The following is a 25111-nucleotide window of genomic DNA, read 5'->3' on the forward strand; positions in this document are numbered from 1 at the left end:
GAAGATTTTATTCTGTGGCTTCCAAAACACAAACGAAAACCTAAAGGGTCAACATAAATAAAATAAAACTTTATTTTTAATAATAAAATTAATGTCTCTAGTCAGGAAAAGATAGTATGTCATTCCTTTAGCAGTACAAACAATCTTTTATCCAAAAGAATACATTGGGTTTTATTGTGTAATTTGTCTGAATACAGACTCGGTGGAATATCTAAATGATACCCTGCTCTGAACTCCAAGTTGAAAGTAAGTTTTTATTATACTTGAGGGAAACAATGGGTTCAGCTGCTTATTGCACGGAGCAATTGCCAAGGGAGAGTTAAACTCAATTACTGTAACCATACTGAATAAAAAATACTGCCAAGAACAAAAATACGCCTGGGTAAAGACAGCCACTGAATAAAAAAAATCGACATAAAGCGTATCAAATATTTATTTATCTGGGTAACAAAGGACTATGATACATTGACAGGCATGAAAACTACTGCCAGCACAACTCAATACAATACAACTAGTACTGCTTCCAAAATGGCCAGTGAAAATACAGAATACCAGGTGGTCCCAAATGTTTGAAGTTCTTTCAACAAAAAGAGAGAGAGAAGGGGGGGTGGGGAATCCCTTACCCTTGGTTTAAAGACAATACTCATTTATTGCTCAAATGATCCTTTCGAGGGAGGAAGTGGAATAAAATAAACTTTTTTTTTTCTCCCCACAATACATAGAAGGGTTATCAAACCACTCGAGTTTCAAAATCTTTCCAGGGTCCGATATCACTTTTTTTTTCTTTCAGTTCAATGAAAAGCTAAATGTAGTACTAATTATATATAAAATTTTATTTTACTCTGTTTTTCTTCGTTCAGCTGTCTCATTGTCATCTGTAACATGCTACAACAGGGCTAAATTCATGAACCCCAGAGGGGGAAAAAAATCCCCCAAATCTTGAATTTCTAAATAAGTACTATGAACCACATGAAGAACTAATACGGAAGATTCAAAACCCCACTAAACAAGAGGTAAACGAGATCACCAGATAAATAAAAAAAAAAAAGAGGCTTAAAACAGACTCACCATATTTACAATTCCCATTAAATTACACATAAATAAATATATACAGAGACGTGAACACTGATTCCCTTATATAACTGTGAATCGTGTTGCCAGAGGAAGTTCAAGTTGGTCGCTTTACCTTGAAGAGGAAAAACTTCTACAACTGAAGACATGACATATGGAACTTCGTGTATTTGTGTTCAAGTTTATTCACAATACTGATAAAAATGTCATTATCCTTTTTGCCTTTTTTTGTTTTTTTAGTATGGCTACAATTTGAACCGAAGTGTGTAAGGGAAGGTGGTGATTCAGTCCCATGAAGCTCATATCCTTTTTTTTTTTTTTTTAATTTTTAGGTTCCTTTTTTTTTTTTTAGAAAAAAAGTGTTTTTCATTTTTTTGTGGTGGTTGTCATTGTTGAGTTCTCGTTGGTTTTTTTGTTTTTAAAAAAAGGTTCACAAACTTGGACAGAACTTTTCTTTGCTGGCTTCAAGGCCTGTTCTGTTCTCTTAGGCTCCACAGGAGGGCAAAGGGGAGGTTGATGCTGACGGGGGTAAGTTGAGGCAGGGGGGCGGAGTCAGCAGGGGCTGTCCCGCTGACCGAAGAGAGAGCCCCCCCACCCCGGGCTCTGGAGGGCTGTGGGCGGCGGTTGTGGCGGCGGCAGCAGTAGCAGCGGTGGGGGTTTGCTGATCCCGAAAGCTGTCACCTGCCTGCGGTGGTAGGTGGCGGGGGAGACGACCGAGTGGGTGGGCTCGGTGGGCGGGGAGACGCAGGGCCGGGGGACAGCCTCACTTTCTGTGTTTCTCCTCTTTGTCACTGCTTTTGGCGCTGTTGTCCGTGTGGCTGTTGGGGTTGTTGCTGAGGTACATTTTGTCCATGGCCTTGAGGGCCTCGGTGAGATAGTTCTGCAGGGCGGTGACCGCGGCGCACACCGCCGGGCTGCCGAAGCCGTGGGAGATGAGGTTGAAGTGGGTCAGACAGCTCTGGATGCCGGGCTCCAGGATGGGGTTGGGCCGCGAGTTTCCCAGGGGAGATCGGTCCTGAGCCAGCAGGTCAGTGAACTCTTTGCATATCTGTCTGCAGCACAAGTGAAGCAGAGAGAGAGAGAGAGAGAGACAGAGAGAGAGTGGTGGGGGACGGAGAGAGAGAGAGAGAGATGAGGCTCCCCTGTGGGCAGCACCAGCAGCAGAGAGAAAACCTTTCTCCCTGAAGTTCCCTCCCCAGGAATCGGGGGAGCCCTGGTGTGACCCAAGGCCCCAGAGACAGACGTGGGGGAAGACCCTGTCACCGATCCGTGTCCACTGAAACATGGCTCCTCCCGCCAGTGCGTTGCTTTTCCACCTTCACAAATCTCTCTCTCTCTCTCACCCCTCAGCTACCCTTAACTGCTAACCGCCTCTCTTCTCGCTCATACCAAACACCCAAGACACAGAAAACATTTCACACATTTAGAAGAGAAACAAAGGAGCATAAGAGGGACAGGAGTCAGACACCCAAGCCCCTCGCCCGTGGTCAGTAGCACGCGGCCATCAGCGTCCTGTTCAAAATCTGAGACAGACCCTCTTCCTGCTTCTTCCAGAGAGAACCCAGTTGGTGGGATGAAGTCTCCACTCATCCACCTTCAAATCAGGTTGGAGGCAGACAGAAAGGCAAAACTTTTCTGGGGATTATTTTGCCTTAAAAAAAAAAAAAAAGGCACAGAAAACCTGTTACCTGGGCACAATTCTGACTGTGCTTTGAGAAGGAATAGATGCTTCAATTTCAACTTCTCATTCCACCTCTTTTCCCACCCCCACCCTCCCCCCACCCCCAAATCTAGGGAAATTGTGAACACGGGTGGGCTTAGGGAGCCAAGGGAAGAGAAAAAGTTGACATTTCAAAAAGGGTCTCAAAAAGTCAGAAACAGGCAGATGAGGCCTGTATGCTTGGGAAGGAAGGTAGCTGGAGGCTCCCTGAGGCAGCAGAAGCCCTGGGGGTGGGGGTGGGGGAGTGGGGGGGTGTCAGTATAAGGGAGGCAGGGAGGAGGGAGAATGGGGAGCATCAGTAGGCTGCCTTCTCCAAGGCCAGCTGATGTCCCCAGGTCAGAAACTACCCCGCCTGAGGCCTCAGCCTCTGCCCTCAGGTTCCATGCCCTCCTGTGACATCGACTTTGATAATTAAGGGCTTCCAAACAAGCCTTTTAATTTCCAGAAAACATATCAAAACAGTAATTTTCTTTTCACACACCACCTGGAGAAGCCTATTCAGCCCAAGCACTGATGGGAATAGAACTTGGGCCATTTTGAAACCTATTTGACATCTCGCCTGTAGGCTAAAACTTGTGGGGTGTGTGTGTGTGTGTGTGTGTGTGTGTGTGTGACTTCTGAGGAGGGAGGAGAAAGGAAGGCAAGAAATGGGATAAGGGATTAAGGCTGAAGTTAGGACTCTCAGCTTGTACATTTTGCAGACCATTGCTTAATCCTTGCCCTCAGAGAACATATTGATAGGAGACAAAAACTGATAGAGGCAAGCTTGTTACCCATTTAAGGGTTCGACGCTGGGCTTTCTAAAACAAGTGAGTCACCAATCCACATTCAGCTTCTATCAAATAACTATGTTACCACCCCCCCCAACATCCCCACACTCATTTCTAAAAAAATGAGGTGTAGCAGAAGAGAGGATTAAGATTAAGATGGAAAGACACCAACAATCCCGCCTACACTTCCCCTTTCAAACAGTATGGCTTATAAAACCTCATTGTTAATTTCAGCAATTTACAACAAAGCTGATTAACACAAAAGGAAGACAGGAAAAAAGCACAGAGACCGAAACAATTTCCAGAGTTGTTTCTCTGGACAATAGAGACAGAGAGAGAGACCCCGGAAGAGGTAAGGTAAATGCCTTACTTTGTAGCCAGGAGCATGTTTTTTCTTGTCACTTGCTCATTGGGATCGGAATGTTGTCGGTTGAGAAATTCAGCTACTGCTTTGGCAGGAAATTCGGTTTCGCACACGTACCCAAAGTCCCTGGCTAGATGGACGGCTTCTCCTGGCAAGAGAGGAGAGGCAGCAGGGCAACAAGAAATTGAAAAGGGGCCCGAGATCAAAATTTCCTCCCAACTCCCTTATTTGCTTAACCCAGATGTTGAAGAAAACACAAACTCCTTGTTTTCTCATTTCAGGAATTTTATTTCCTTCTCCGTAGGATCTGGCAGATGAATTTATCAGGAAAAAAAAATGGCCACTTGGCCTAGAAGGCCAAAGAGGGGTTTGAAAATGTGAGTCCCCTCCCCCACACGCGGGTCCCCTCCCCCCACCCTGATGACATTTTCCCAACTTCTCGTTTAAAATGTTTCTTGTCCGCCAACCTCACACCTATCAACACATTCATAAATGATATTCATAATGACTCGCCGAGCTTTTCTGCGAGGGAACAACTAAAGGTTTACATTTTAACTTGATCGCGTATAATTATCTGTTCATCCAAACCGATTAACCAAGAGGATTTGAGGGTCACTCCACTGAGTCTGTCTGTGTAGTTGATTTTCGAATCTTTGGTTTTAATTTCCTGAACCAGTTGGTTTTTACTGCAGGGCTTCCTGCCATTAGCTCCAGCTCCGGAAGAACGCATGCGCCAATTAGAGCATCAAAGCCCTCTCTGCAGAGCTCGTTTCCATAAAATGGAGCGGATCGCAAAACAATAACAGTTCTCCAGAAACTGCCTCCCCGCTACAGGACTCAACCCCCAAACCCATGCACACGCTCACACCACACCCGCAGCCACTACTACCATTTCCTTTGCATGTAATTCTTGGGGGTGGGGGGGGAGGGTATGGAAAGTGGGTTCTCCTTTGTAGTGATGTTAGTTTTAATGTAACGCTACTGTAGTTGAGTTTCTGGCCCCGAACAATTGCTTGTTATTTAACAAATTATCGTCTTTAACGCCATGAACAAATGCTTCATAGGATTCCTACTCTAATTTATGGTTTTGAACTTTTTTTTTTAGTGTTTATAAAGCTGGAGCTTAAAGTCAATTGTAATGTATCTTCTCAAGTGCAAGATGTAAATAAGACAAAATGCCTTCTTCAAATATAAATGGCCATTTTGAAATCTACCTGATAATGTGTCTTCCCCCCCCCATCAACACAACACATCATCAGTGTAACACATAGGAAAACACAAGTCATCTTATACATTCATTCCAACACATCTAAACTGAAGCCAATTCAGAATGAGAAAAACTTAGCAAGAAGCTGGAAGAAGCAGGAATATAAGTGGATTCTGGTGACAGGGTATCTAGACCATGGAGTGAGAACAGGGGTAGCTTTTGTTTTGAAGGGTTTGGAAGTGTGTGTGTGTGTGTGTGTGTGTGTGTGTGTGTGTGTGCGCGCGAGCGCGCGCGCTTGCGTGCGTAAAACTGCCATGAGAAACTTTTGGCAATGCTTATATTTCTTTTTTCTTTCCAGCCAAACAATTCAGAATCCAAAATTGCTCACTTTTCTTCCCCTCCACTAGAGAAGCACAATCAAGTAACAGATAAGGGAGCATATGTTTGGAAAACAAAAACCTAAAAGGGCATATAACCCTGAGCTTTCAGGACGGTCTTAAATCAGGATGCAGGTCAAAGATTCCCAAATTAATTCAGGAAGTAATGGTCACGCATTTCTCAAACGCAGATGTCAGAATAGCTTAAGTGATTTACTGCTGAGTTCTATAAAGGAGACAGGAACTTGGACTATATGCAGTTCTTAAATTTTCACATTTTTTAGGTCTGGATTGAGCTACGGAGGTGTAATTTTGTGGCAGAGGGGAAGAAAAAAGGACGACAGGAGTAAATGCAAATAGTTTTTTGACATGCAAGCGTTCTGTTCACTTCCAGTTAGTCTCTGGGAAAAAAAACGAGACCGCCCCATTGACACAAAAATACAACCAAACGGCCACTAAGTATTATCCATTTCCCCACAAGACCAGTCCCTTCTTGTTAGCAAGTGGACTCGCTTACCCTCTACTAGTGATGTGAGCAGAGTGACATTGGCAGCTTTACGTCTCCCTGCCGGCAGATTTAATCCTATTTTGTCCAGTTTTTCTCTTAACGATCTTCCTCCATTTTTAGACTTCGCCCTGTTTCACAAATATATGCAAGAAAGGGATTTAGAAAACACTGGGTTGCTCAACATCACATTATTTTCATTTTGAAAACATCCTCAAAGGTGCTTTTCAAAATTTAAGAATCGTGGCCTGGTGGTACTTTAGGGAGGGAAATCGAGGAAGGGCTAGTTACAGAAAAATCACAGGAGACAAATGCTCAACAGTGCAGCACCCCCTGTATGCAGTTATGGCTACAGCAACTATGGCAGGTTCAAAGGGTTTGATTTCCCAAATCTCTATGGAAGAACCACAAACAAACAAACGCAACTCTCATCTCTAGGGTTTGAGGTATTTTAGAGTTCAACTGATTACTGTATATTTTCCCTGTTGTTACAATCACACAAATCCCAGTGGGGTCTTTAAATCATCTTTGCAAGGACTGCTGTTAGACTGTTCGGAGTAACCAAAGTTATCATCACTCTCACGTTTCTTGCTCTGGCTTTGGCCCCAGTGGGAAATTCATTTCACCAACTGTTTACATACCGTGTCACTAGCCTAACTGGAAATATGGAAAGCGGAGATCGGCCTTTAAAAATTTCACTGATTTCACAGACAATGGAGGTGGTTCTAAATAGATGTCTAAATAGACTCCCATGATCAGAAAGTGGTTAAGATAAATTGTTTAAATAAAACAGCAAATTAATTAATTTCAGATTTTATTCCCTACTCAAGTGCTCTTTAATTGTGTGGATTAGATTATACTCCCCTAGGTAAACAGTCTCCAATATTGGGGATGGGGGAAGGGGAGGAAAAAGCACAGGGCGGATTCAGATCTATGTCAGTGAAGGATTACAAAGGGAAGCAAAGCGACTGTGAAGGAGAAAGAAAAGATTAGAAAAACTGATGTTAAAACCTTCCAAAAACGGCTTTATAAGGCTTTGTATGGGAGATCCCCATCAGAGCGGACCTATGGGTTCATAGATACATAAAAGAATAAATGTCAAAACAGCGAAGTCCTTGGTCTACTTTCTTATCAAAAAAAAAAAAAAAAAAAAGGAAAAGGTCATGTGGGAAAGTTCAACCCAGCACCCACCACTCACTAAGTTGGGTGGAACTCTAGGAGGAAGCACTCAAGGGAGGGAGAAACGTGCCCCGAGGGAAGGTGCTTCACCTTGCAGACCCTTATAAAACCTTATCTAAGAAACGAATCGTTCCGACCTCACAGGGGTGAGATGTGTATCCCTAGCCACGTATGTAACATGCACTCGTGGGTAACGACTACACATAATGATGCACGTAACCGTATCTTGCATACTGCCTGGGGCGCATCGCGGCTGCAGTACAAGGGAACTACTAATGCGAGCGCCCTAGGCACGGGGAGTCGCCGTCTGGCCAGAGGTGACAGTAACGGAGGGGGGGAGGGGGGCAGGGAGGGCGGCCGACTCGAGAGAAAGCCACTGCCTTCCACTTAAAACCCTACTCAAGGGACGGTGGGTTTCCGTCGGAGACCCTACACGGAGGTAAGCCAAAGTACGGCGCCTGAGAGGAAGTTTTCCAAGGCTTGCGAGGTGTTCGCGAAGAGTAAAAAGGTGGCTGCACGGCGCCCCGCCGCTGCAGCAGCCGGGACTGAACGCGGGGTGGAAAGAGCTGCGCGTGCGCGCGGGGAGTTGGGCTGGGGGGCGGAGGGCCCGGGGAGCGCGCGGCGGCGGCGGACCGGGGCGCGCGCCAGAACGCCGAGCGCGCGGGAAGCCTGGGAAGAGCGCAGGCGCGCGCCGCCTCGTCCCGCCCCCAGCTCCCACCCACCGGGTTAGGCGCTCTTCTCCCCGCCCCTTTCTTTTCCCGCGAAGGGAGGGCCGTGGCGCGAGGCCCGTTTGCGTCGTCGGCCCCGCGCAGGCGCAAGTGTGTCCCCCGGCCGCGAGGCGGGGCGGGCGGGGCGGAGTCGGGCCTCACCTCCGCAGCACTCCGCCCAGCAGCGAAGCGTTGAGACACTCCGGCGGTGAGAGGCGCCGCTGTACTTCCGCCACCGTGACCTTGTACTTCGAGGTGGAGCTGAGGAGCGAGAGGCGACCCGGAACTGAACAGAAGACTTCGTTGGGGTTCACGACGCCGCCGAAGAGGTTGTCCTTGTTTATGGGGATGGCGGAGACGGCGTTGCTGTTGGATTTGGACAGGGACACGGGGCCTGCGGAGACAGACAGGGAAGCTGCGTGTGGGCGTCGAGGGTCCCTTCTCCCAAGTCCTTCCCGACCCCGGCCCTCGCCCAGGCTTGTGCAGCAACCGCCACTTTTCCTTCCAGCCCTGAAAATCCCACCTTCTGCCCTACTCCCTGGTGTCTGCTGGGGATCGAGCCCCTGCCCCTCGGCGCACCTTACCCGGGCGGCCTGCCGGCGCCCCCACTTGGCACCACCAGCCAGGCCCGAGCTTCCGCCTGGACCCTTTCCTGTTAGCCGTAAGGGTGCTGTCTAGAGATGGTAGTGACATTGTGACCCCCCGGGCCCTCATCCGAGGACAGTGGCCCCAGCTGAAGTGCTGGAGTATAAGTGTGCAGGGGAGGCCATTACATTTGCACACCGAGAGCAAACTGTATGTGCTTAGGAGATTTTGTGGGATGGGAGGGGGGGTTAGTGTTGGGAAGAAATCGCTTCAGAGACCTACAATTAAAATCAGCGGAGTTTAGATGGCTGAAGCGGCCTGTAAGTGAGCACCTCAGTTAGGGCACCAAGCTGAGAGGTGGTGGATTCGCTCGTCACACACCACACGTGCCCCACCCATCCTTTTGAGGAATAAGCCCTTTCCTACGTTACGTTTTGAAAAAGACCCGGGTTTTGGAAATCCATCCCAAAGCCCCCTTTTCAACTGGGAGAAAAAAGGATAAATAGGCCTACCATAGAATATTAGCAATATCCCCTGTTGTGGAGCAAATCGTTAACATCCTTGTCTGCTTAAGTGTATTCACTGGGAAGGGGAGAGGATATATTCTTGCTGGTTCAAATCATAAGCTCTTCGTTATCGGCCCCACCATAGTCAGAAAAAAAATCCAACGCCAGCAGAAAGTGTACTACCATGTTACATTTCTCAGCACCAGTGTAATTCGGATGCTTTCACAACCATTTATGTACAGTATGCATTTGTATTTTAAAATTCCACAAGGAGACATATATAATAATATGCATACATTCTATTCACAGTACTCCTCCCTCTTTAATGGGGATATTCTAGACGTATGGGGAGGTAGGGGGCTCTAGGTTTTGGATAGATCACTTGTGACATTAATAGCTCTGGGGAGGCTAATAGAGACAATAGGAGTTAAACGAACTCTTGAGAGATTACTAATAAAAGAGCCAATTATCATGTCGACTTGGAAAGAGCATCTCTTAAGATTTATCCCTTGCACATCTAATTTGACGTGACAAAGACTTCACAGATGCAAAAATGAAACTTTAAACTAGCTAACAATATACTGATTGGGGTTAGAAATGAGAACAGTTTTATATAGCATTGTCCTTGGTGGTGCCTAGGATCCCGAAATGTAACATTGCTACCATAACAACAACAAAAAAAGCTGCTGTGAATAGCATGTAATCCAGTAAAGTTTATTTCTACTCACTGAACACAATACAAATTACAAATCCATCCAAATCACTTGACACTTTTTAAAAACAATTTCTGCTCAGAACAATTATGCTAATAATCCCAGCATCTTCAAGATGCTAATTTTAACCAAAAGCCAAATTTTTGTTAACCTAATTCACAAAGTTTAAAAATCCTTAAACAGCTAATGAGAAATTAAATTGAAGAACGTGGAAGTGTTTTCCTTCCTCTGCTAAGGCGTGTTACAAAAGACACAACTGTCCTTCTATTAATGTTGAATTATTTGCACTGTTTTAGCATTATACCACTTCTTAACACTCATGGCCACTCACACAATGGATTAACTAAACTATTAAACCACTTCAACACTGAAATGCCACTTCCAAATCAGTTCAACTACTACACATTTCATGTGTTTGTCCAGATACCATTAAACTAAATTAAATGGTCAAATCATGAACAAAGCTAGCCTGTTGCCATTACTAACACACTGAGAGCCGCTCATTTAAGCATTGCTGTTCTGTGCCCATCTATTTGCTAATTCTGAGCCTTTAGGAAATCCTATTTGAAAAAAATAAATACAGCTCTGCAAGTTCTTTTAAATAGCACTATGCCTGTAAGGACATGCCTGGAATGTAGAAGGAAATGGCTTACCTTTCTTAATTACAGTTTGATCTGGGATGTTAATACCCGGGTCTTCTACATGCTGCAACAAAAGGGTACACATGGATGTAAGTGTATAATCAAAACAAAAGGAAATGAATATTCCGTGCAACATGGGGGGAGGGGAAGGGGGTAGGATCACAATTTCCCCCTCCCATATAGTGACATTTATATATAAACATCTCATCTTGGCTTATTGGAATTTGAGGCTTTGCAACTCAAGAGGTTTCACTGCACACCCACGGCCAATTTCTCCTCCCCCAGCAAATAATCCATGTTTGAAGGAGGTGGGGGTGGGGAATAAAACTTTCTTTGGAAATGAAACCAAGTTTTGGAGCACCTAATCTTTCTCACAAAGTCGGTATAACCTTTAAAAATACACCTAGCTTTAGCTTGGCGCCTCGCGGCTTCGGACTTCAGCGATTCAAGTGTTCAGGCAGCAAAAGCCAGAGAAACACAATAGAAATGACAGAGGCGGAAGTAACGGGGGAGGATTTTAAACATTTTAGGTAGTGTGATGGGAAGCAAATGCATATACACACCTTCACTTATGAAAAACCAAAAATAATTTTTTAAAGAAGACTACTGCCTAAACTGGATATCAGAAAGGAATAGGGAAATGATTTAAACACACACACACACACACACACACACAAAACCTCTGAGGTTTTTTCCCCCGTTGTCCAGCAGTAGATTTGTTGGTTTTTTTTTCCCCTCCTCTCTCACTTTTTTTTTTTTTTTTTTTACAGATGGATGGGTATACGTGTGTGCTAGAGTCAAAACGTGATTAGAAAGTAAAATGAAATCATGTTTTCTAATGCAGAAACTGACAGGCAATATAATGTCTGGCTGTGTTTACAAATTAGCACCAGGGCTGCTGAGATAGAAGATTTCGCAATCGTTACCAAACACAGGCATTACCATTTAAAAAACTATTACTTCCTTCTCTAGTCTTTGTCCAACAATAATACTGATTCGAACATTTTCCATTCTGTCTTGGATTTATGCTCCTGTTAATTGTGCCTGATCGCAATGATTCCGGGTGGATGGTACTAAGTTGCTTTATTACAGGTTTTATTATACTCAATGCTCTCATTTGTAACTTGCCTAAAGTGCTTCTGGATTTAAGTATAATTAAATTGAGAAATGTTCAGAAATGACTACTGCTGCAGTTCTTGTGTTTTAACTATATGGGGAAATATGATCCCTTTATGCATGCACCCTAAACCCATAAAGTAAATGTAGTGTGGCATAATACTTTTATTTGTGTTATTTCTAGACCTTGTCCATACAGGGAAGACTGTTAAGTTTAAAACCCCACTGAGATATTAATGATTAAATAATTTTCACCATCAATTTGATTTTCTTAAATATTTAGCAGTCATTCTTATTAAAGGTTAACTGTTGCAGCAATGGGAAAATTGAAAACAACCCTTTTCCTGACCCAAATTCCTTTGAAAGAATTTTTTTTCCTAATAGGTGGGGGAGGGTGGGGGAAGAGCAGCAACTGGGTTTACTTGCTTTTATGTGATTTTTTTGGTTAATTTCTCCTACTGACTAATTTCACCCCAAAGAGTGACTATACAGGTATGAAGAATTCACACCAGCCACTTTGGAATTTCTGCAAAGTAGAGCAATTCTAATTCACAGTAATTCCAAAAGGTTGCAAAGCATTTTGCAATTCAAATAATTCCAAAGAACAGGCCAGGAAAAGGATTCAGAGGTTCTTTGGGAAGGGGAACTAAAACGTTCACAACTTCCAGGTTTGTTTTTTGACTGCTCTTTTCTCAACTCTTGCTCCTCTCATTTTACTTCCCAAGAAATGTACTGTTTAGTAACAGTTTCCAAAATCATTTATGAGCGCACACACACACACACACACACACACACACACACACACACACGATGCTTATACTAAATCCCACAATGGATCAAGTGCCGACTTTCTTGCTTTCCGTGCAAGGCTGCTCAACATAACCAACAAATTTCAGTGATTAACTGGGCCAAATGAGAGCTGTAATAAATTTTCTATTTTCCTATGTAACTTAAATACTGTTTCAAATTCACCAAGCAAGCAGGTAAGTTCATCTGACCATTTTCTTTGCAATCTAATGCAGTAATCATTAAACTGTCAACGGACATATTGCTGCAATATTTGATGCACTAATTTGAAATAGCATTTTAGCAAAAATCACATCCAGATACATTTCCTCTCCAAAGAAAAGTAGCATTAACAGAGCCTTTACAGCTTTAATAAAATTATTGGCTCATTCTAATTCCATTTCAGGAAGGTTGTGAGGAAACCATAAATACGTAGAATTGAAACAGAGATGCTGGTTTAAATTTAATTTCAGAGAGTATTTTCAAATTATCAATAGCCTGGTTTACATTGTAAATGGGAAAAGTGCTAATACCATGCTTATTCAGAAATCATTTTAAACTGCATTTATTGATAACTGAATTAGAACTCAAATAACGTATTGCCCAATAGTCTCCAAACATTTAATTTAATATGGGGTGTAGCAGGTTCTGATAGGCGTTGGGAACCCAGCTAATGATTTATGAGGTCAGCACTTAGCACCCCTAGGAGAAGAAGGAGGCTGCATTTTAATGTCCCCTGCTCCGATTTGCTACTTACTATTCTTTAATCAGTGTAGGGTACACACATAACTTTTAGTTACCACCAGTGCTTATAAAAGCCGGTAAGACTGATTTTCTTAGTATGTCGTTTGCACTTTGTTTTAAACTGCTATAGGGCATTACAATGAGCTCTTTTGGGTGGATTTAACGTCTTTTTCAGGGCAGACCGAAATCCCCACGCCAGACGCAGCGATGGAATTAGATCCTCTCCCAATCGAAACCGTCTACTGTCGTGGAGAGGACCAGATATTGTTAATGGTGACATCCCTCTGATTTATTTCTGGGTTGGTGGACATGGTAATGCAGGCATTGTTTGCAAGAGCTCCAAGGAACCGTTGTCCTAGGGCTCTGTAACTCTCAACTACTTTTTTATTTTTCAATTCGGTCGTTTACGTGGGTTCTCAAAGTGTCCGCCCAAAAAATAAAAATAAAATGACATTTCGGAGAAGCAAACGCCATTGAGGGAAACTCGGGCCCACCCGCCCAACGTCCCGATTATCTTCTCCGGGGGGTGGGTGGGGGGGGGTGGGGAGGTGAGCACGGGCTGCGCCCCTCCTCGCGCCTCCCGCGCGGCCTCTTACCGGGACGTCCTCGATGGCGTGAGGTAAGGAGTGGATCGGGAGGTCTCCGAGTCCTGAGCTAAGCCCGTGCGGGCCGTGCAGGAGGTCTTCGTGCCGCCGGTAGTCCCTGCGAGGATCCAGGCCCGAGAGCTGGTGGGGCAGCCCCCGGTGCGTGTGCAGGAGCCCGGACTCCTGGCTCTGCCTCTGGCCCGGCCAGCCCGGGTGCTGCGGCTGCGGCTGTGCGTGCAGGGGGTTCAGGCTGTAGGGGTCGTTGACGTGGGAGTAAGGATCTTGCGACTGGGGGTAGATAGGCTGGTAGGGCGGGGGGAAGTAGGGGGGCTGGAAGTCGGCATTGGGGGTGTGGGACAGCGGCGGGGCGCTCGTGTAGGGAGATTGACCTACAGTGCCCAGCTGGGGCAACCGTGCCGTCCCGTTGCTGGTGCCGTCGTGACGGTCCTGAAAGAGGGAGAGAGGGGACGGGGAAAGAACGAGAAATCAGGCGTCGAGCTGCAGCCGTCCGCGCTGAATCCCCTCGGCCAGCCGGCGCGGGGGGCCGCGCACCCCCAGCGGCAGGCCGCCGAAGGAAGGAAACGAGCTCCAAGTTGTTCATTTCGGAAGATACCCCAGAAGCGAGGCGGGCGCTTCCCCGAACGCAGGGAATTAGATCGTGCAAATGTGGGGGCATAAGAGGCCCTGCGTTTCTTTCACGGCGGGGGGAGAAGACGGAAAAAGGCCTCCCAGAATACACTCCGTGTAGCTGCAGCGCGAAACCTCCCTTAAGCAAAATTAAAATTCCTGCTAAATATTAAACAGCAGAACCGGCCTTTCCTTTTTCCCCCGGATTTGAACCTGCCTTATTGTTTACCCTGTTCACTTCTTTGGAGAAAAATCGTACCCGTTCAAAGACCACTACCATTTCATGACTATTTAAACAGAAACATTTCATAGAGGGGCTGTAACGAAAGCACACGTTTAAATTACCAGCTTAAAGAAGGTTTTAACTGCAGGTTGGGGGGTCTTTCTTTTCCGCTTCCTCAGTTAGGAGCTCTTTTTCTCGACAGGGTCGATTTATGATACGGATGGGGAGAGGGGGACGTCAAGTCAAGGTTTAAAATAGAAAGATTCAGCCTTAATGGGTTTAAAAGAGAGAGGTGCACCCCGGGGCGGAGGCTCCCGCCCCTTGCACCCCAGCCCCAAAGGGCAGAAGAAAACGCCCGACTTTATGTTCCCGTATTTGCAATTCGCTTGCAAAACAGGCGAACGGAGTGGATTCCAGGGAGTGCGAACCCTCGGAGGTTCAGCCCCCGGGCTCTGAGGGTAGGGGGGGCACACCGGGCCGCGTTTTCCCTGCAGATGGATGAAGCCCCAAATGTTGAGAACACCTCGGGAACAAGTGAATACGCGAGGGAAGAAAGATGAACGTGGCGAGGGACCCGCCTGGGAAAGTAGCGGCGAGGTAGGTCTGCGCGCCGGGAGAGGTCGAGCGGGGACGGAGGGGTAATGCATTCGATTTAAGAATGGGGGGGGGGGGAAAGCGAGAGGAAAGAGGAAAGAGAGAAATGCAAATGGAAAGGGGGTGGGGGATGCCCTGAAGGAAACCTGGGCGCGAACCCCGAGGTTGCGGGCAGCTCCGCCGCACCAGGTTTCCAGAACAGAATTCCTAAGGAAGCAGGGGTGGGGGTGGGGATGGGACTCACCATAGCTGAAAAACTGTGAACTAACATCTGCGAAGAGTCTGGGGTAACGAGTCAGGGTGGAAAAAAACCAAGCAAGCCCGGAGAGCCCGGCTGCCCCGCCGCCCGAGCGCGCCCCACACAAAAGGCGCCGAGAGCCCCGCGCCACCCAGAGATGCAGTCACGGCGCAGCCGCTCCCGCGCGCGCTGGAGCCCCGCTCGGGTCCATCCGAACTTGAACCACCGATTGGAGCGGCGCCTTCAGCTGGTCGAACCCACGGTCTCTATCCTGCCGTGATCGGTTAGGATTCAAAGTTCCTTAAAAAATGAGGGAAAAAAAAAACCCAAAAAAAAGGAAAAAGAAAAAAAAAAGTGTGTGTGTGTCTGTGTGTCTGTCTCCCCGTGTCTCCCCTCTTTTCTTAGCGGCGGCTTCGCTTGAGCTTCTAATAACCGCGCTGGGCAGCGTTCCTGGAGCCTCCTAATAGCAGATATTCATGACTATTAATATTACACGAATACTTAATAAGGGAAGAATGCCTGGAAATCGAGCGTGAAGCGGAGAGGCAACTCGCGCCGGAGCCGGCTCTCAATGCAGTCCATTGACGGGAGCCTCAGTGTAGCAAATCGGAGGTGGGGAGAGGGAGCGCGCGAGACAAAAAGCGGGCGAGAGAGGGAGCGGGCGAGCGCGCGGGGGGCCGCGGCGCGGCGTCTGGCGAATCACAGGGAAGGGGCAACATTTTAAAAGGTTGCAGGGCATGCAAAAGTGAAAGAGAAAGAGGGAGAGAGGGAAACCGAGGGAGAGAGCGCAGAGAGGGAGAATGTGTCTGCGTGCGTGTGTGAGAAAGAAAGTGTGGGTGAGAGAGGGGAGCCCGGAGAGGGGAGAGGGGAGGGAGGGAAGGAGGGAGAGCCCGGGAGGAGGAAGGGAGGGAGGGAGGGGGAGGGGGCCGAGCCGGAGCGCACGGAGGGGGAGGCCGCGGGGGAGGGGGAGGGGAGGGGGAGAGAGAGAGAGAGAGGAAGCTTCGAGCGAGGACAATCGGACCTAAAAGGCTGGGGCAGACCTCGGGATGCCGTGGGGGCCGCGCGTCGCGGGCCGGAGCAGCCGGGGACCGCGTCCGGGCATTCATCGGGCTCCCGGCTCGGGAGGGGCTGCCCGGCCCTCTCCGGCCGCGGGCTCCTCCGCTCCGCAGCCGGGCCTGGGACTCCGGATTCGGCCGCCCGCCCTCGCCGCCGCCGCGCCGCTCCTCCATGGCCCGGCGCCCCGGCCCGGGACCGGCCCGCCCGGCGCCCCGGCCCTCGCTGCGGCCGCCGCTCGCGCTTCCCTCGGACGGTCCGGGCCGCTGGCTCCGCGGCAGCTGCCGCCCCGCCCTCAGCTCTCCCGGGGGCAGGGGCCCGGGGAGGAGGGGTGGGGGTGGGGGGAGCCGGGACGCGGCCCGGGGCGCGCAGAGACGCGAGGCGGCCCAGCCCGGGCGCCGCTGGCACGGGCTCCCGGCTCCCGGCGCAAACCCGTCCGACTGGCTGCGCCGCTCCCGCCCGACGCCCCCCCACCCCCACCCCCACCCCCGCCCGGATGACAAGGCTTGCTCTCTCCCTGCGCTGCCGGGCCGCCGCCGCCGCCAGTCCGCCCGCTGGGTTGTCAGAACAAGCGGCACCTCGCCTCCTGCGTGTCCCTGCAGAGCCCCGACATAATTAGACAGCCCCGAGCCGGCTCGGAAACCCGAAATCCCTGCTCCGGCGCTCGCCCACCGCAAAGTTGTGGCAACAGCCCTCACTCTGTTCTCTCTCTCTCTCCCTGGTCTCACTTACACACATGCACACGCGCCCCACAGGAGCCCTCGGAGGGAGCGAGTTCTTCGCCTCCCACCTGAGTCTCAGGCGCCCAGCGCCGCGCAGAGGTGCGGACCCCGCCCGCCGGGGGCTCGGCGCGCGGAGCCCGCACTCGGCCTCCGCGAAGGGGAGCTGCCCCCGCCTCGCGCTTGCAGCCCCGGCGGGGCTGTTCGTCCTCCACGGAGGGGCTCGGCTGCATTCGGACCAGTCCGCAGAGCCACCCCCTCCACCCCAGGCCGGAAGACAAAGCGGCCGGTCTGCCCCGGGGTCCCCGCGCCCTGCAGCGCGCACGGTCGGAGCCCCCTGAGAAGTGCCGGTCCCCGTGGGGTGTCCCCTCGTGCCCCGAGGGGTGAGGGGAGGGCGGAAAGGGAGGGCCCGGGAAAGCAAGAAGGTTTAAAATAGTCGACGGAAAGGAGAGGGGGAAGGGAACGGGTGACACATCGGTCACATAAGCCCGGATTCTGATTTCGAGTGAAGACAAGACCCACGCTGCTGCGCCCGCATAGACCTCTGCTCCAGACATTTCCAGCTCCAAATGTCAAAGAGAAAGAAAAGAGCAGAAAAGAAAAAACAAAAGCAAAAAACCCCCCAGCAAAGGCAGGGACTACCACCTATTTAGGTAACCATCGGCCGCGGCCCTCCTCCCCCTGGCGCGACTCCGCCGCTCGTTTCAGCTGGGGTTGCAGAGGACTTCACGGCCGCCGCAGCCAGGCGGGTTCCGGGGGTGCGGGGGCTTCCCCGGCTGCCGCGGGAAGCCGAGCTCCGGACACCCCGGCCTTTACAACGGGTTGCAGTGCGGCGCGCTCTGCCGGCGCCGCGGGCTCCCCGCGCCAGAGGCCGCGTGCACCCCGCCGGGATTCCCACGGTCACGCAGCCGGGCGCCGGGCGGCTGCGGGGGCCGAAGCGGGAGGAGCCTGCGGCTAGCCGGCCCCGCACCGCGCAGCCTCCCCACTTCTACCCGGGGGATGCTCCCAGAGCTTCCCTCCGAGGGAGAAGCTGCTTAGGACTCCTTCAATAACACAGATACCTAGAGCGAGCCCCGAAGCAATTGGGGAGTGGAGTGTTTCCTAACTGAGCCCCTTAACTGGGAGGTCCAACCCAGCTCAGGCAGAAGTGTGCGGGCCCCTTCTCCAGACAGAAAAGGGCCTTTTTTTAAGCAGGGGGGAGGGGGGAAGGAAGTAAAAAAATGAATAAATAAGAGAAGAAATAGTAAAGATCGGAGAGGAAGTTAAAGAGCCAAAAAGGATTTTCTCTTTCCTTTCTCTTCCTGGTGACTCGGGCCCCCAGAATCTCGCTGGAGAGACAGGCAGGGCGCACAGACGCCTGCCTGACTGCCAGCAACTGCTTCAAAACCCCAAGCTCGTCTCTTCGCCCCACTCTTAGGCAGACCCAAAATTGGTCAGGGAAAAAAAAAAAAAAAAAGGTGGGGGGGAGGGTAAGTGGGACACGAGCTTCGAAGGAGGGAAGTGAAAGAAGGCAGCGTCCACATCCTTCGTCTCCAGCTTCGCCCTGGCGCTCTCCGCGCGAATCCGAGAGGCGGGCGCTGCGCTGGGGAAAGTTTGTCCCACCCGCGTTTCGCGGCCGGCTGCGCGGAGAGGAGGAGGAGGAGCGGGAAGGCAGAGCGCGGAGCCTGCGGCTGCAGGGATGCCCAGCGCCGCGCTTACCTCGCAGTCCTCGTACTTGATATTATCCGTCAGTTTCCAAAGCATTTTCATGGATCGGCGTGAACGGATTTGCGCCCTTCTCCGCCTCGCACCCAAGTGGAGCTACTCTCTGGGTAAGCGCAAAGTGCCGGCTGCCGGCGGTGAGCGCAGGAGGAGGAGGAGGGCGAGGAGGAGGAGGAGGGCGAGGAGGAGGAGGAGGGCAAAAGGGAGGAGGAGGAGGAGGGCGAGGAGGAGGAGGAGGGTGAGGAGGAGGAGGAGGAGGCGAGAAGGGAAAGAGCTCCCGTGCGCGCTCGGAGATCTCCCTCTAATGGTAGAAACTTTTCCCTTTTCCAGCTCTTTACCAACAGCCTAATCGCCTCATTAGCATATCAACAATAGTCCAATTGCTCGCCAGCCCCGCAATCTGCGGCCGGCCGCTCCGACCCAGGTATAAAGGCCTCTCCAAGCCGCAAACTTGCTCTTAGAGCGCACGCCTGCCTGTGAGCGGATGAAATCTCCCCGGAGACCCGCCGCGCGCCCCGACCCCAGTCACCCCCGGCCCCCGCGCCCTTCCACCCCACTCCCCTTCCTCTCCGTCTCCTCCTCCAGGGAGATGCCCTCCGGAAAAAAAAACCTGCACCGTGCAGGGTCCAAGCGGCTGCGCCTGGGGCCGGGCTTTCGGCCCCTCTCCCTCACCCCTACCACCGCTAACCGCGCGGTCCTTTCGGCCCCGTCCGATTTTATTAGAAATTATTATCCCTTTCGCAATTAAATGTAATCACCAAACCAAGAGCGGCAAACTCACTCCAGGATTTTTGCCCAACGAGAGAGCGCCTACGCTCGCGGCAGCCGCCACCTCGGGCCCCAGCGCCTTGGGAGTTTTATTGGCTTTGCACTCTCCCCCCTCCCCCAACCCCAGGTTGAAGATTTTGCCAAACGGCTCCAGTCGCTCGGCTGGGGTTTGCGATCCTTTAATTGCCGCGTGTAAAATAAAAATTGTACCCTGAAGAGGTTAGTTGACAGCTCCAGGGGTTAAATGATTTTCCTCTCGTTTGTATGAAGCTAGAGCTGACTGATAATTCAACGTGGTGTTTGGGCTAAGGGTTTTCTAGGTGCGGTGTGGACAAAATACAGAACTCCTATGGAGTCTCACAGTCGCTTCTGGAGTTGAGCCGAAATACCGACATGTGTGCGCCATGTCATGCATGCATCAAAATAAATCGCTGGGAACCAACTCTTCGCTGTGCTAATCTGCTCCAGTTTTCCCAAGATCCCCCTTTTTAATTAAAGCAGGGAGAGTTCCTTCATGATTTGGTGATGTTACTAACGCGGGTGTGCTCGCGGCGCCGTGCCCGGCTGACGCGGAAGCCGGAGGCCCCGGGGCCCCCCTCCGGGCCAGGATGGCCAGTCTGGGCTCTCCGGCTCCACACGGGGACCTGCTCGCCCCACCGGGCTTAATTTTTTTTCCCTCTCTCTGCTGTTTTAGTGAATTATTTTAAGGGAGAAATTAACAAGAAAGCCGCGATGTAACCCTTTGAAATACGGAGTAATTGATTTCTCGGGCGGAGCTTCTCATTTGTCCTCCATGAAAAAAAAGTTTTTGTGTGTCTTTCTCCCTCTTGAATATCGCAACTCGTAAACTCACGGACAAGTAGTAGGGCTGCCTCCGAATTGCTCTGGTAATGACTTCTGGTTCCACCTAGGGCCTGTTTCGTGCAAACTTCCAGGCTTCCCAGGTTGCCACAGTGTGTTCTCACAGCAGGGGAGAGGCTATTAATAATTCGAGCATTTAACAGGTGGAAGGGAGACAAGAAGAGGGAAGACCCCTCCCTTCCCCCAAATCTGTAAAAGGGCAGTGGCGCTTCTGGGTGACCACCGCAAATTCTCCAAGCTAGCAGAGTAGGCCAGAGGCCCTCCCACAACTTAGGAAGAAGACTTGAGCTAGAAGGGGGATTTAGAGCTCGGGCCACCCGGGACAGTCCCCACGCTCCTTTCCGCACCTGAACACTAGCACAGGTCATTGGCTGAACACCGCCTGCGGTTAGGAGCCACGCTCCACCCGGCAAACGGTGAACGTCCAGGGCCGGCCCCACGCACCCTGAGGGGCTGCCGCGGGCCCGCCGCCCGCCGCAGGGCCTAGAAGTCCCGAGAAGTCGGGAGATGGGCCGCCGCGAGCGTTTCCACCTCCCTAACAGCAGCCGCAGCCGCAGAGCGGGATCTGTAGACCAAATCCTACGCCTGGGAACACGGGATTTTTACACCCTCAGACGTCGCCACAGCGTGCTTAAGGGGAACTTCAAGTTTCGCTTTTTCGGTTGGTGGGCTGGGGAAGGCATTCAAGGCCCTTCATCTCCTTCACCCACCCCCACCCGCCTTGCTGACCCGTGACCCGCAGATCTCTGGCTCCGCACCCGCCGTGGCCGCTAAACTGTTGTTGTATTCCCGCCGAGGGTGCCTTTGAGGTGCAGATTGGGGCCTGCGGGCTCAGCGCCGCCGCCCGACTTACGGGCGTTGAAGAAAGGCCCAGGCCAGCGCCCCAGCGGCCCCTGGAGCCAGCCTAGCCGCGTTGGTGTGAACGTCATTACCACGACAAGTCGCTTCATTGCATGTCAATGCTCGGTCCTCACCAGCGCCCCGGGATGGTAGCGCCAGGCCTGGGGATAGAGGTCGGGGGTCCAGGCCTGAAGTGAGGGCGTGGAGAGGGCGTTGGAGGGGAAAATGAGTATCAGTGCGAGACAGAGACGGCGAGAGAAACAAAGAGACCGCAAGAGGCCGGAATGGCTATTTTCTCCGCTTGTCACCACGCAGTGGGACCCAAGAGCCCAACAGGCCAAGCCTGAAGGCTCCAACCCCTCCAGGCCCCAAATCCACGCGCCCCACCCTAGAGGCTGGCTTCCCACCACTTGCCAAACTGTGAGCCCGCAGGAGCCAGGCCCTGGGTTCGCTCTTTTCTCCTTCCGGCCAGAATCTCACCGCTTCTGAACCTTAGGCCCTTTGGAAGCTCAGACCTCCTCGGAGGCTATGCTACTGGCGCTTTCTCAGACCCTGGGCCTTCTGCTGCGAAGTCCAGTCGGCTTGTGGAGAAAAGTGCAAAGCCCTTAGCCAAAGACCTCCCGGACTCTACACCCTCCAGAGAAGGGAATGAACCAGGGCCCTGAGGCCTAAAAGGGCAAGGGAGAGGAAGATGTGGATTTCTAACATTTGTGTTTCCTGTGGCTGTTTGCACCCTTCAACCACAAAGTCAGTCTACCTTTGGGGATGAAATTGCATTTTAGTGAGGTTTGGCTGAGGGGAGAGGTATAAAAAAGCTCAGTGTTAATAAAAATGATCAATACAAGGAAGGGAATAGAAATCGCAAGACGGCTTCCTTTCCCCAACTCCAGGGAACATAGTAAAGATGGGACTTCTCTGAACTTTACTACTAATGGCACAAATCTGAAACAAGAAAAGGACCTGGCTCCAGAAAGAGCAGGCCCTTGACTTTTCTCCGGGGGTTCAGGGAGTCTGTTCGAATCGCCCGACGGGCTTTTAGGCACCCAGAATCTCACCCTAACCAGGCCTCGCTTGGCTCTGGGGTGGGGGGTGGGCGGCAGAGGGCTCCCCGCTTCCCATTATGAAATCGGCAACAGAGGAGGCAGCAGCCAGGCCAGAGCTGCGCTGGTTTCCCCAGGGGAAATGTCTGGAAGTTAGAAGAAGCCGAGAGCTGGAAGAACGCTCCTGGGGCCGAGTCGGGTCCCGAGCTCAGGGACGGCAAGATCCAGGGCCCAGCTGGCCTTGTAAGACGGGCGGCCTAGTGTGGCAGGCGTCCGCTTGGGAAAGTGTTGGGAAAGTGTTGGACCTTCCCTACCGCCCAGCGTCCACCCCTTGTCCAGTCACCCCCATCCGTAGCCCAAGCGGCGCAAACTGCCTTCGCGAGTGAGAGGCTAAACTTTGTGCAAACTCTTTGAAGTCTTTCCCCCAAAGAACATTCTCGCCGGCGCGACCCGTCCATCCGGACCTCTTTCCATTCTCCACCCCCATTAGGTCCCCACAACTTGGAGACGGGAAGACAGGTGCTCCAGGACCCCACCTCATGCGTAGCCCTGGGGTCTAGGGCAAGAACGGAGGCTTCCCGAGCGGGGGAACCTTCTTTACCACGCACTGCAGCCCCCGCCCGGCGCCCTTCCCCCTCCCGAATTAGTCATCCACCCGCGTTTCTACTGTTGGGGGGGGGGCGGTTGAAAAGCTGTAGCGCAAACCGCAAGTGACCCCCCGGGGCCACCTGTGGAGCGTGCGCCGGACTTTCCCCAGCTCTGGGCCCGCCGGCAGCGCGTGTTTTCTCTGCCCTTTCTCTCCCGGGAACACTCCTGGGCGCTGCCAGGCGCGCCTCGCTGACGACTCTCCTGCCCTGGGCCAAGGCTCTTCCTCTCCGCCTCCCCCCCTCCCGGCCCCCTCCCCCGCCCCACCCCCGCCCACTTCAGCCCCAGCCAAGGCAAACCCCCGTACCTGCCAGTCCCCCATTTTGGCAAGTATGGACATCGCGGCTCGGCGCTCCTGGCGACGGGTCCCCGCCGGGCATGGGCTGTAGGGCTCGGCCGGGCCCGCTCCCTGGAATCGCTTAGGCAAATCCTCCTTTTTTACCTGCTCACCAACATCTCACCTGGTCATAAAGAGCTGGGTTGCTACCTGCCGACGCATGCGCGCTAGCCCAGGAATTCACTCCGCCGGCTCTAGTCCCAGCGCCTCGCAGAGCTGACCTGGGAAGTGATGGATTTATAGCCGCGGCAATCTCGCCATCAGCTCCAGCTCTTCCCAACAGCCCCAACCCGCTTTCCCGGTCAGTCCCTGGCCGGGGAACCGAGGCGGACTGCCTGCTGGGGTGCGCAGGGCGCGAGGCGAGCGTGAGTGGGTGTGTTTTCACACTCAAGCCGTGGGGGCATCTGCGCGCTCTTCCGTCGACTCTCGCCCCCCACCCTCGGAACTTTGAGGCTAGGAGAGTCTCCACCCCGAGGGTGGGGGCAGGATCGGGAGGGGGTGGGGTGGAGGAAGAGGGCGAGGCCGGGAGATTGGGCCCGACCGGCTAGGTCCCGCGCACCTGGCGGCACGCGGTGGGGCCGGAGCCGGGTCCGGGCCTCCTCACCCACCCACGAGGTTCCGGACGCTCCCGGCCCGGTGAGTCGGCCCCAGGGCCGCTGCAAGCGTCCGATCCCAGATCAAAGTGTTGCTCAGTAGGTGAAAACGTTCGCGATTGTGTTCATTTCTGGCTTCTAGGTTTAGTCTCCTCCCACCGCAGACACACACACGCACACTTGCACACACTCACACACTCCTAATTAAGGTGCGCCCCTCCCCCACTCCTCTATGGCTTCCCAGCTCTTATCTTTTCCACTAACAACTTTTTAAAGGGAGACTGGGGGCGTTGGTGGTTCTGGGATGGGCAACTGAGGTTTGGGCTTGGGGTTTGCTTTCCCATGACAGATAAAATCGCTCAAGTGATTTCACCGCTGCTTCTAATTAGAAGGGAGATTTAAAAGAAGCCACAGGATTTGGGGCTCCCCAGGAGCTCACCGCTCCGTCGGGAACCACACCTGGTCGGGAGGGCGGCCAGGGTGAGGAGCCTAGCCTCGGGCCGCGCACTCCTCGGCAACCGTGCCGGCCCCATTCCAGCAGGGAGAGATCCGAGGATCCAGGGCTTGGGCCTAGACCTAACTCCTGGGACAGGCCCGGTCATCCCCGCCTGCTGCCGTCGTCTAGGACACGTCAGGCCAAAGTGTGTAAAGGGTCAGCTCCGCGCCGAGGGGTGAAGACTTGTCCGCGCACCAAAGCCTCCATCGCCGGTGGCTCTGCAGCCTCCCAGCATGGGCGGCGGTACTGTGGTTGGTGCCTCTCAAGGAGTCCCCGTGTCGCCTAGGCATTTGGGTCGTCGCTGGGCGGCGGGATCCCATCCCGGGGCCGATGGCGGGTTTGAAACTTTTTGGACCTGCGTTAGAACCTTGCTCAACAAGTTTGGGTTTTGTTTTGGGGTGCTTTTTTTTTTTTCCTCGCGAGAATTGTAAATAATTTAAGTTACGGCATATGTATTTTTTTAACTCCTAGTGTGTCCACTCCACCTTCCCGGCTTTTCCCACACTGTCGAAATGGGTTGGTGAGAACCGAATTCTTGAAAGTCCAAGACCGATGCGGAAGACGCGCTCTTCGAGATTCCGGCGGGGGGCGCTGTGGTCTCTTAGAAACGAGCACGGTTTCAGGCCCCTGTGGCCTCGCTGCTGGCGCTCACTTCTGGAACTAGAGCTGGAGGGGGACTCGGGTAGCTGGGCCAGGCCGAGCCCAGGAAGGACAGGAGGTCGTGTGCTAGGGCAGGGGTGAGGCGCGAAGAGTGCCGTCTCTAACTTTGGTACCTTTTTGGGGGGAGAGAGGACGCGGCGG

General features: G+C 52.0%; 1 protein-coding gene across 7 annotated transcripts; it reads right to left on the reverse strand.

Annotated features, from left to right (window-relative positions):
• Positions 1 to 234: 234 nt before the first annotated feature.
• On the reverse strand, positions 235 to 23898 carry TFAP2A (transcription factor AP-2 alpha). 7 transcript variants are annotated; one of them, XM_039231834.1, is made up of 9 exons: positions 23781 to 23898; positions 23346 to 23442; positions 13969 to 14022; positions 13588 to 13825; positions 10358 to 10409; positions 8063 to 8294; positions 6027 to 6145; positions 3932 to 4073; positions 235 to 2123 (listed from the first exon to the last, which is right to left on the reverse strand). In XM_039231834.1, exons 2-9 carry the CDS (start codon positions 23381 to 23383, stop codon positions 1835 to 1837), a joined length of 1164 nt encoding a protein of 387 aa, XP_039087765.1. In that variant the 5' UTR covers positions 23384 to 23442; positions 23781 to 23898; the 3' UTR covers positions 235 to 1834. The 7 variants fall into 7 exon arrangements, with proteins under 7 accessions (XP_039087765.1, XP_039087763.1, XP_039087764.1 ...); XM_039231832.1 differs by lacking the exon at positions 23781 to 23898 and having other exon boundaries at positions 13965 to 14022; positions 23192 to 23433; XM_039231833.1 differs by lacking the exons at positions 23346 to 23442; positions 23781 to 23898 and adding an exon at positions 16298 to 16434.
• Positions 23899 to 25111: the final 1213 nt, after the last annotated feature.

This window comes from Hyaena hyaena, unplaced genomic scaffold, assembly GCF_003009895.1.
Source record: "Hyaena hyaena isolate Hyena2069 unplaced genomic scaffold, ASM300989v1 scaffold_60, whole genome shotgun sequence".
In the NCBI taxonomy this organism is placed as follows: Eukaryota; Metazoa; Chordata; class Mammalia; order Carnivora; family Hyaenidae; genus Hyaena; species Hyaena hyaena.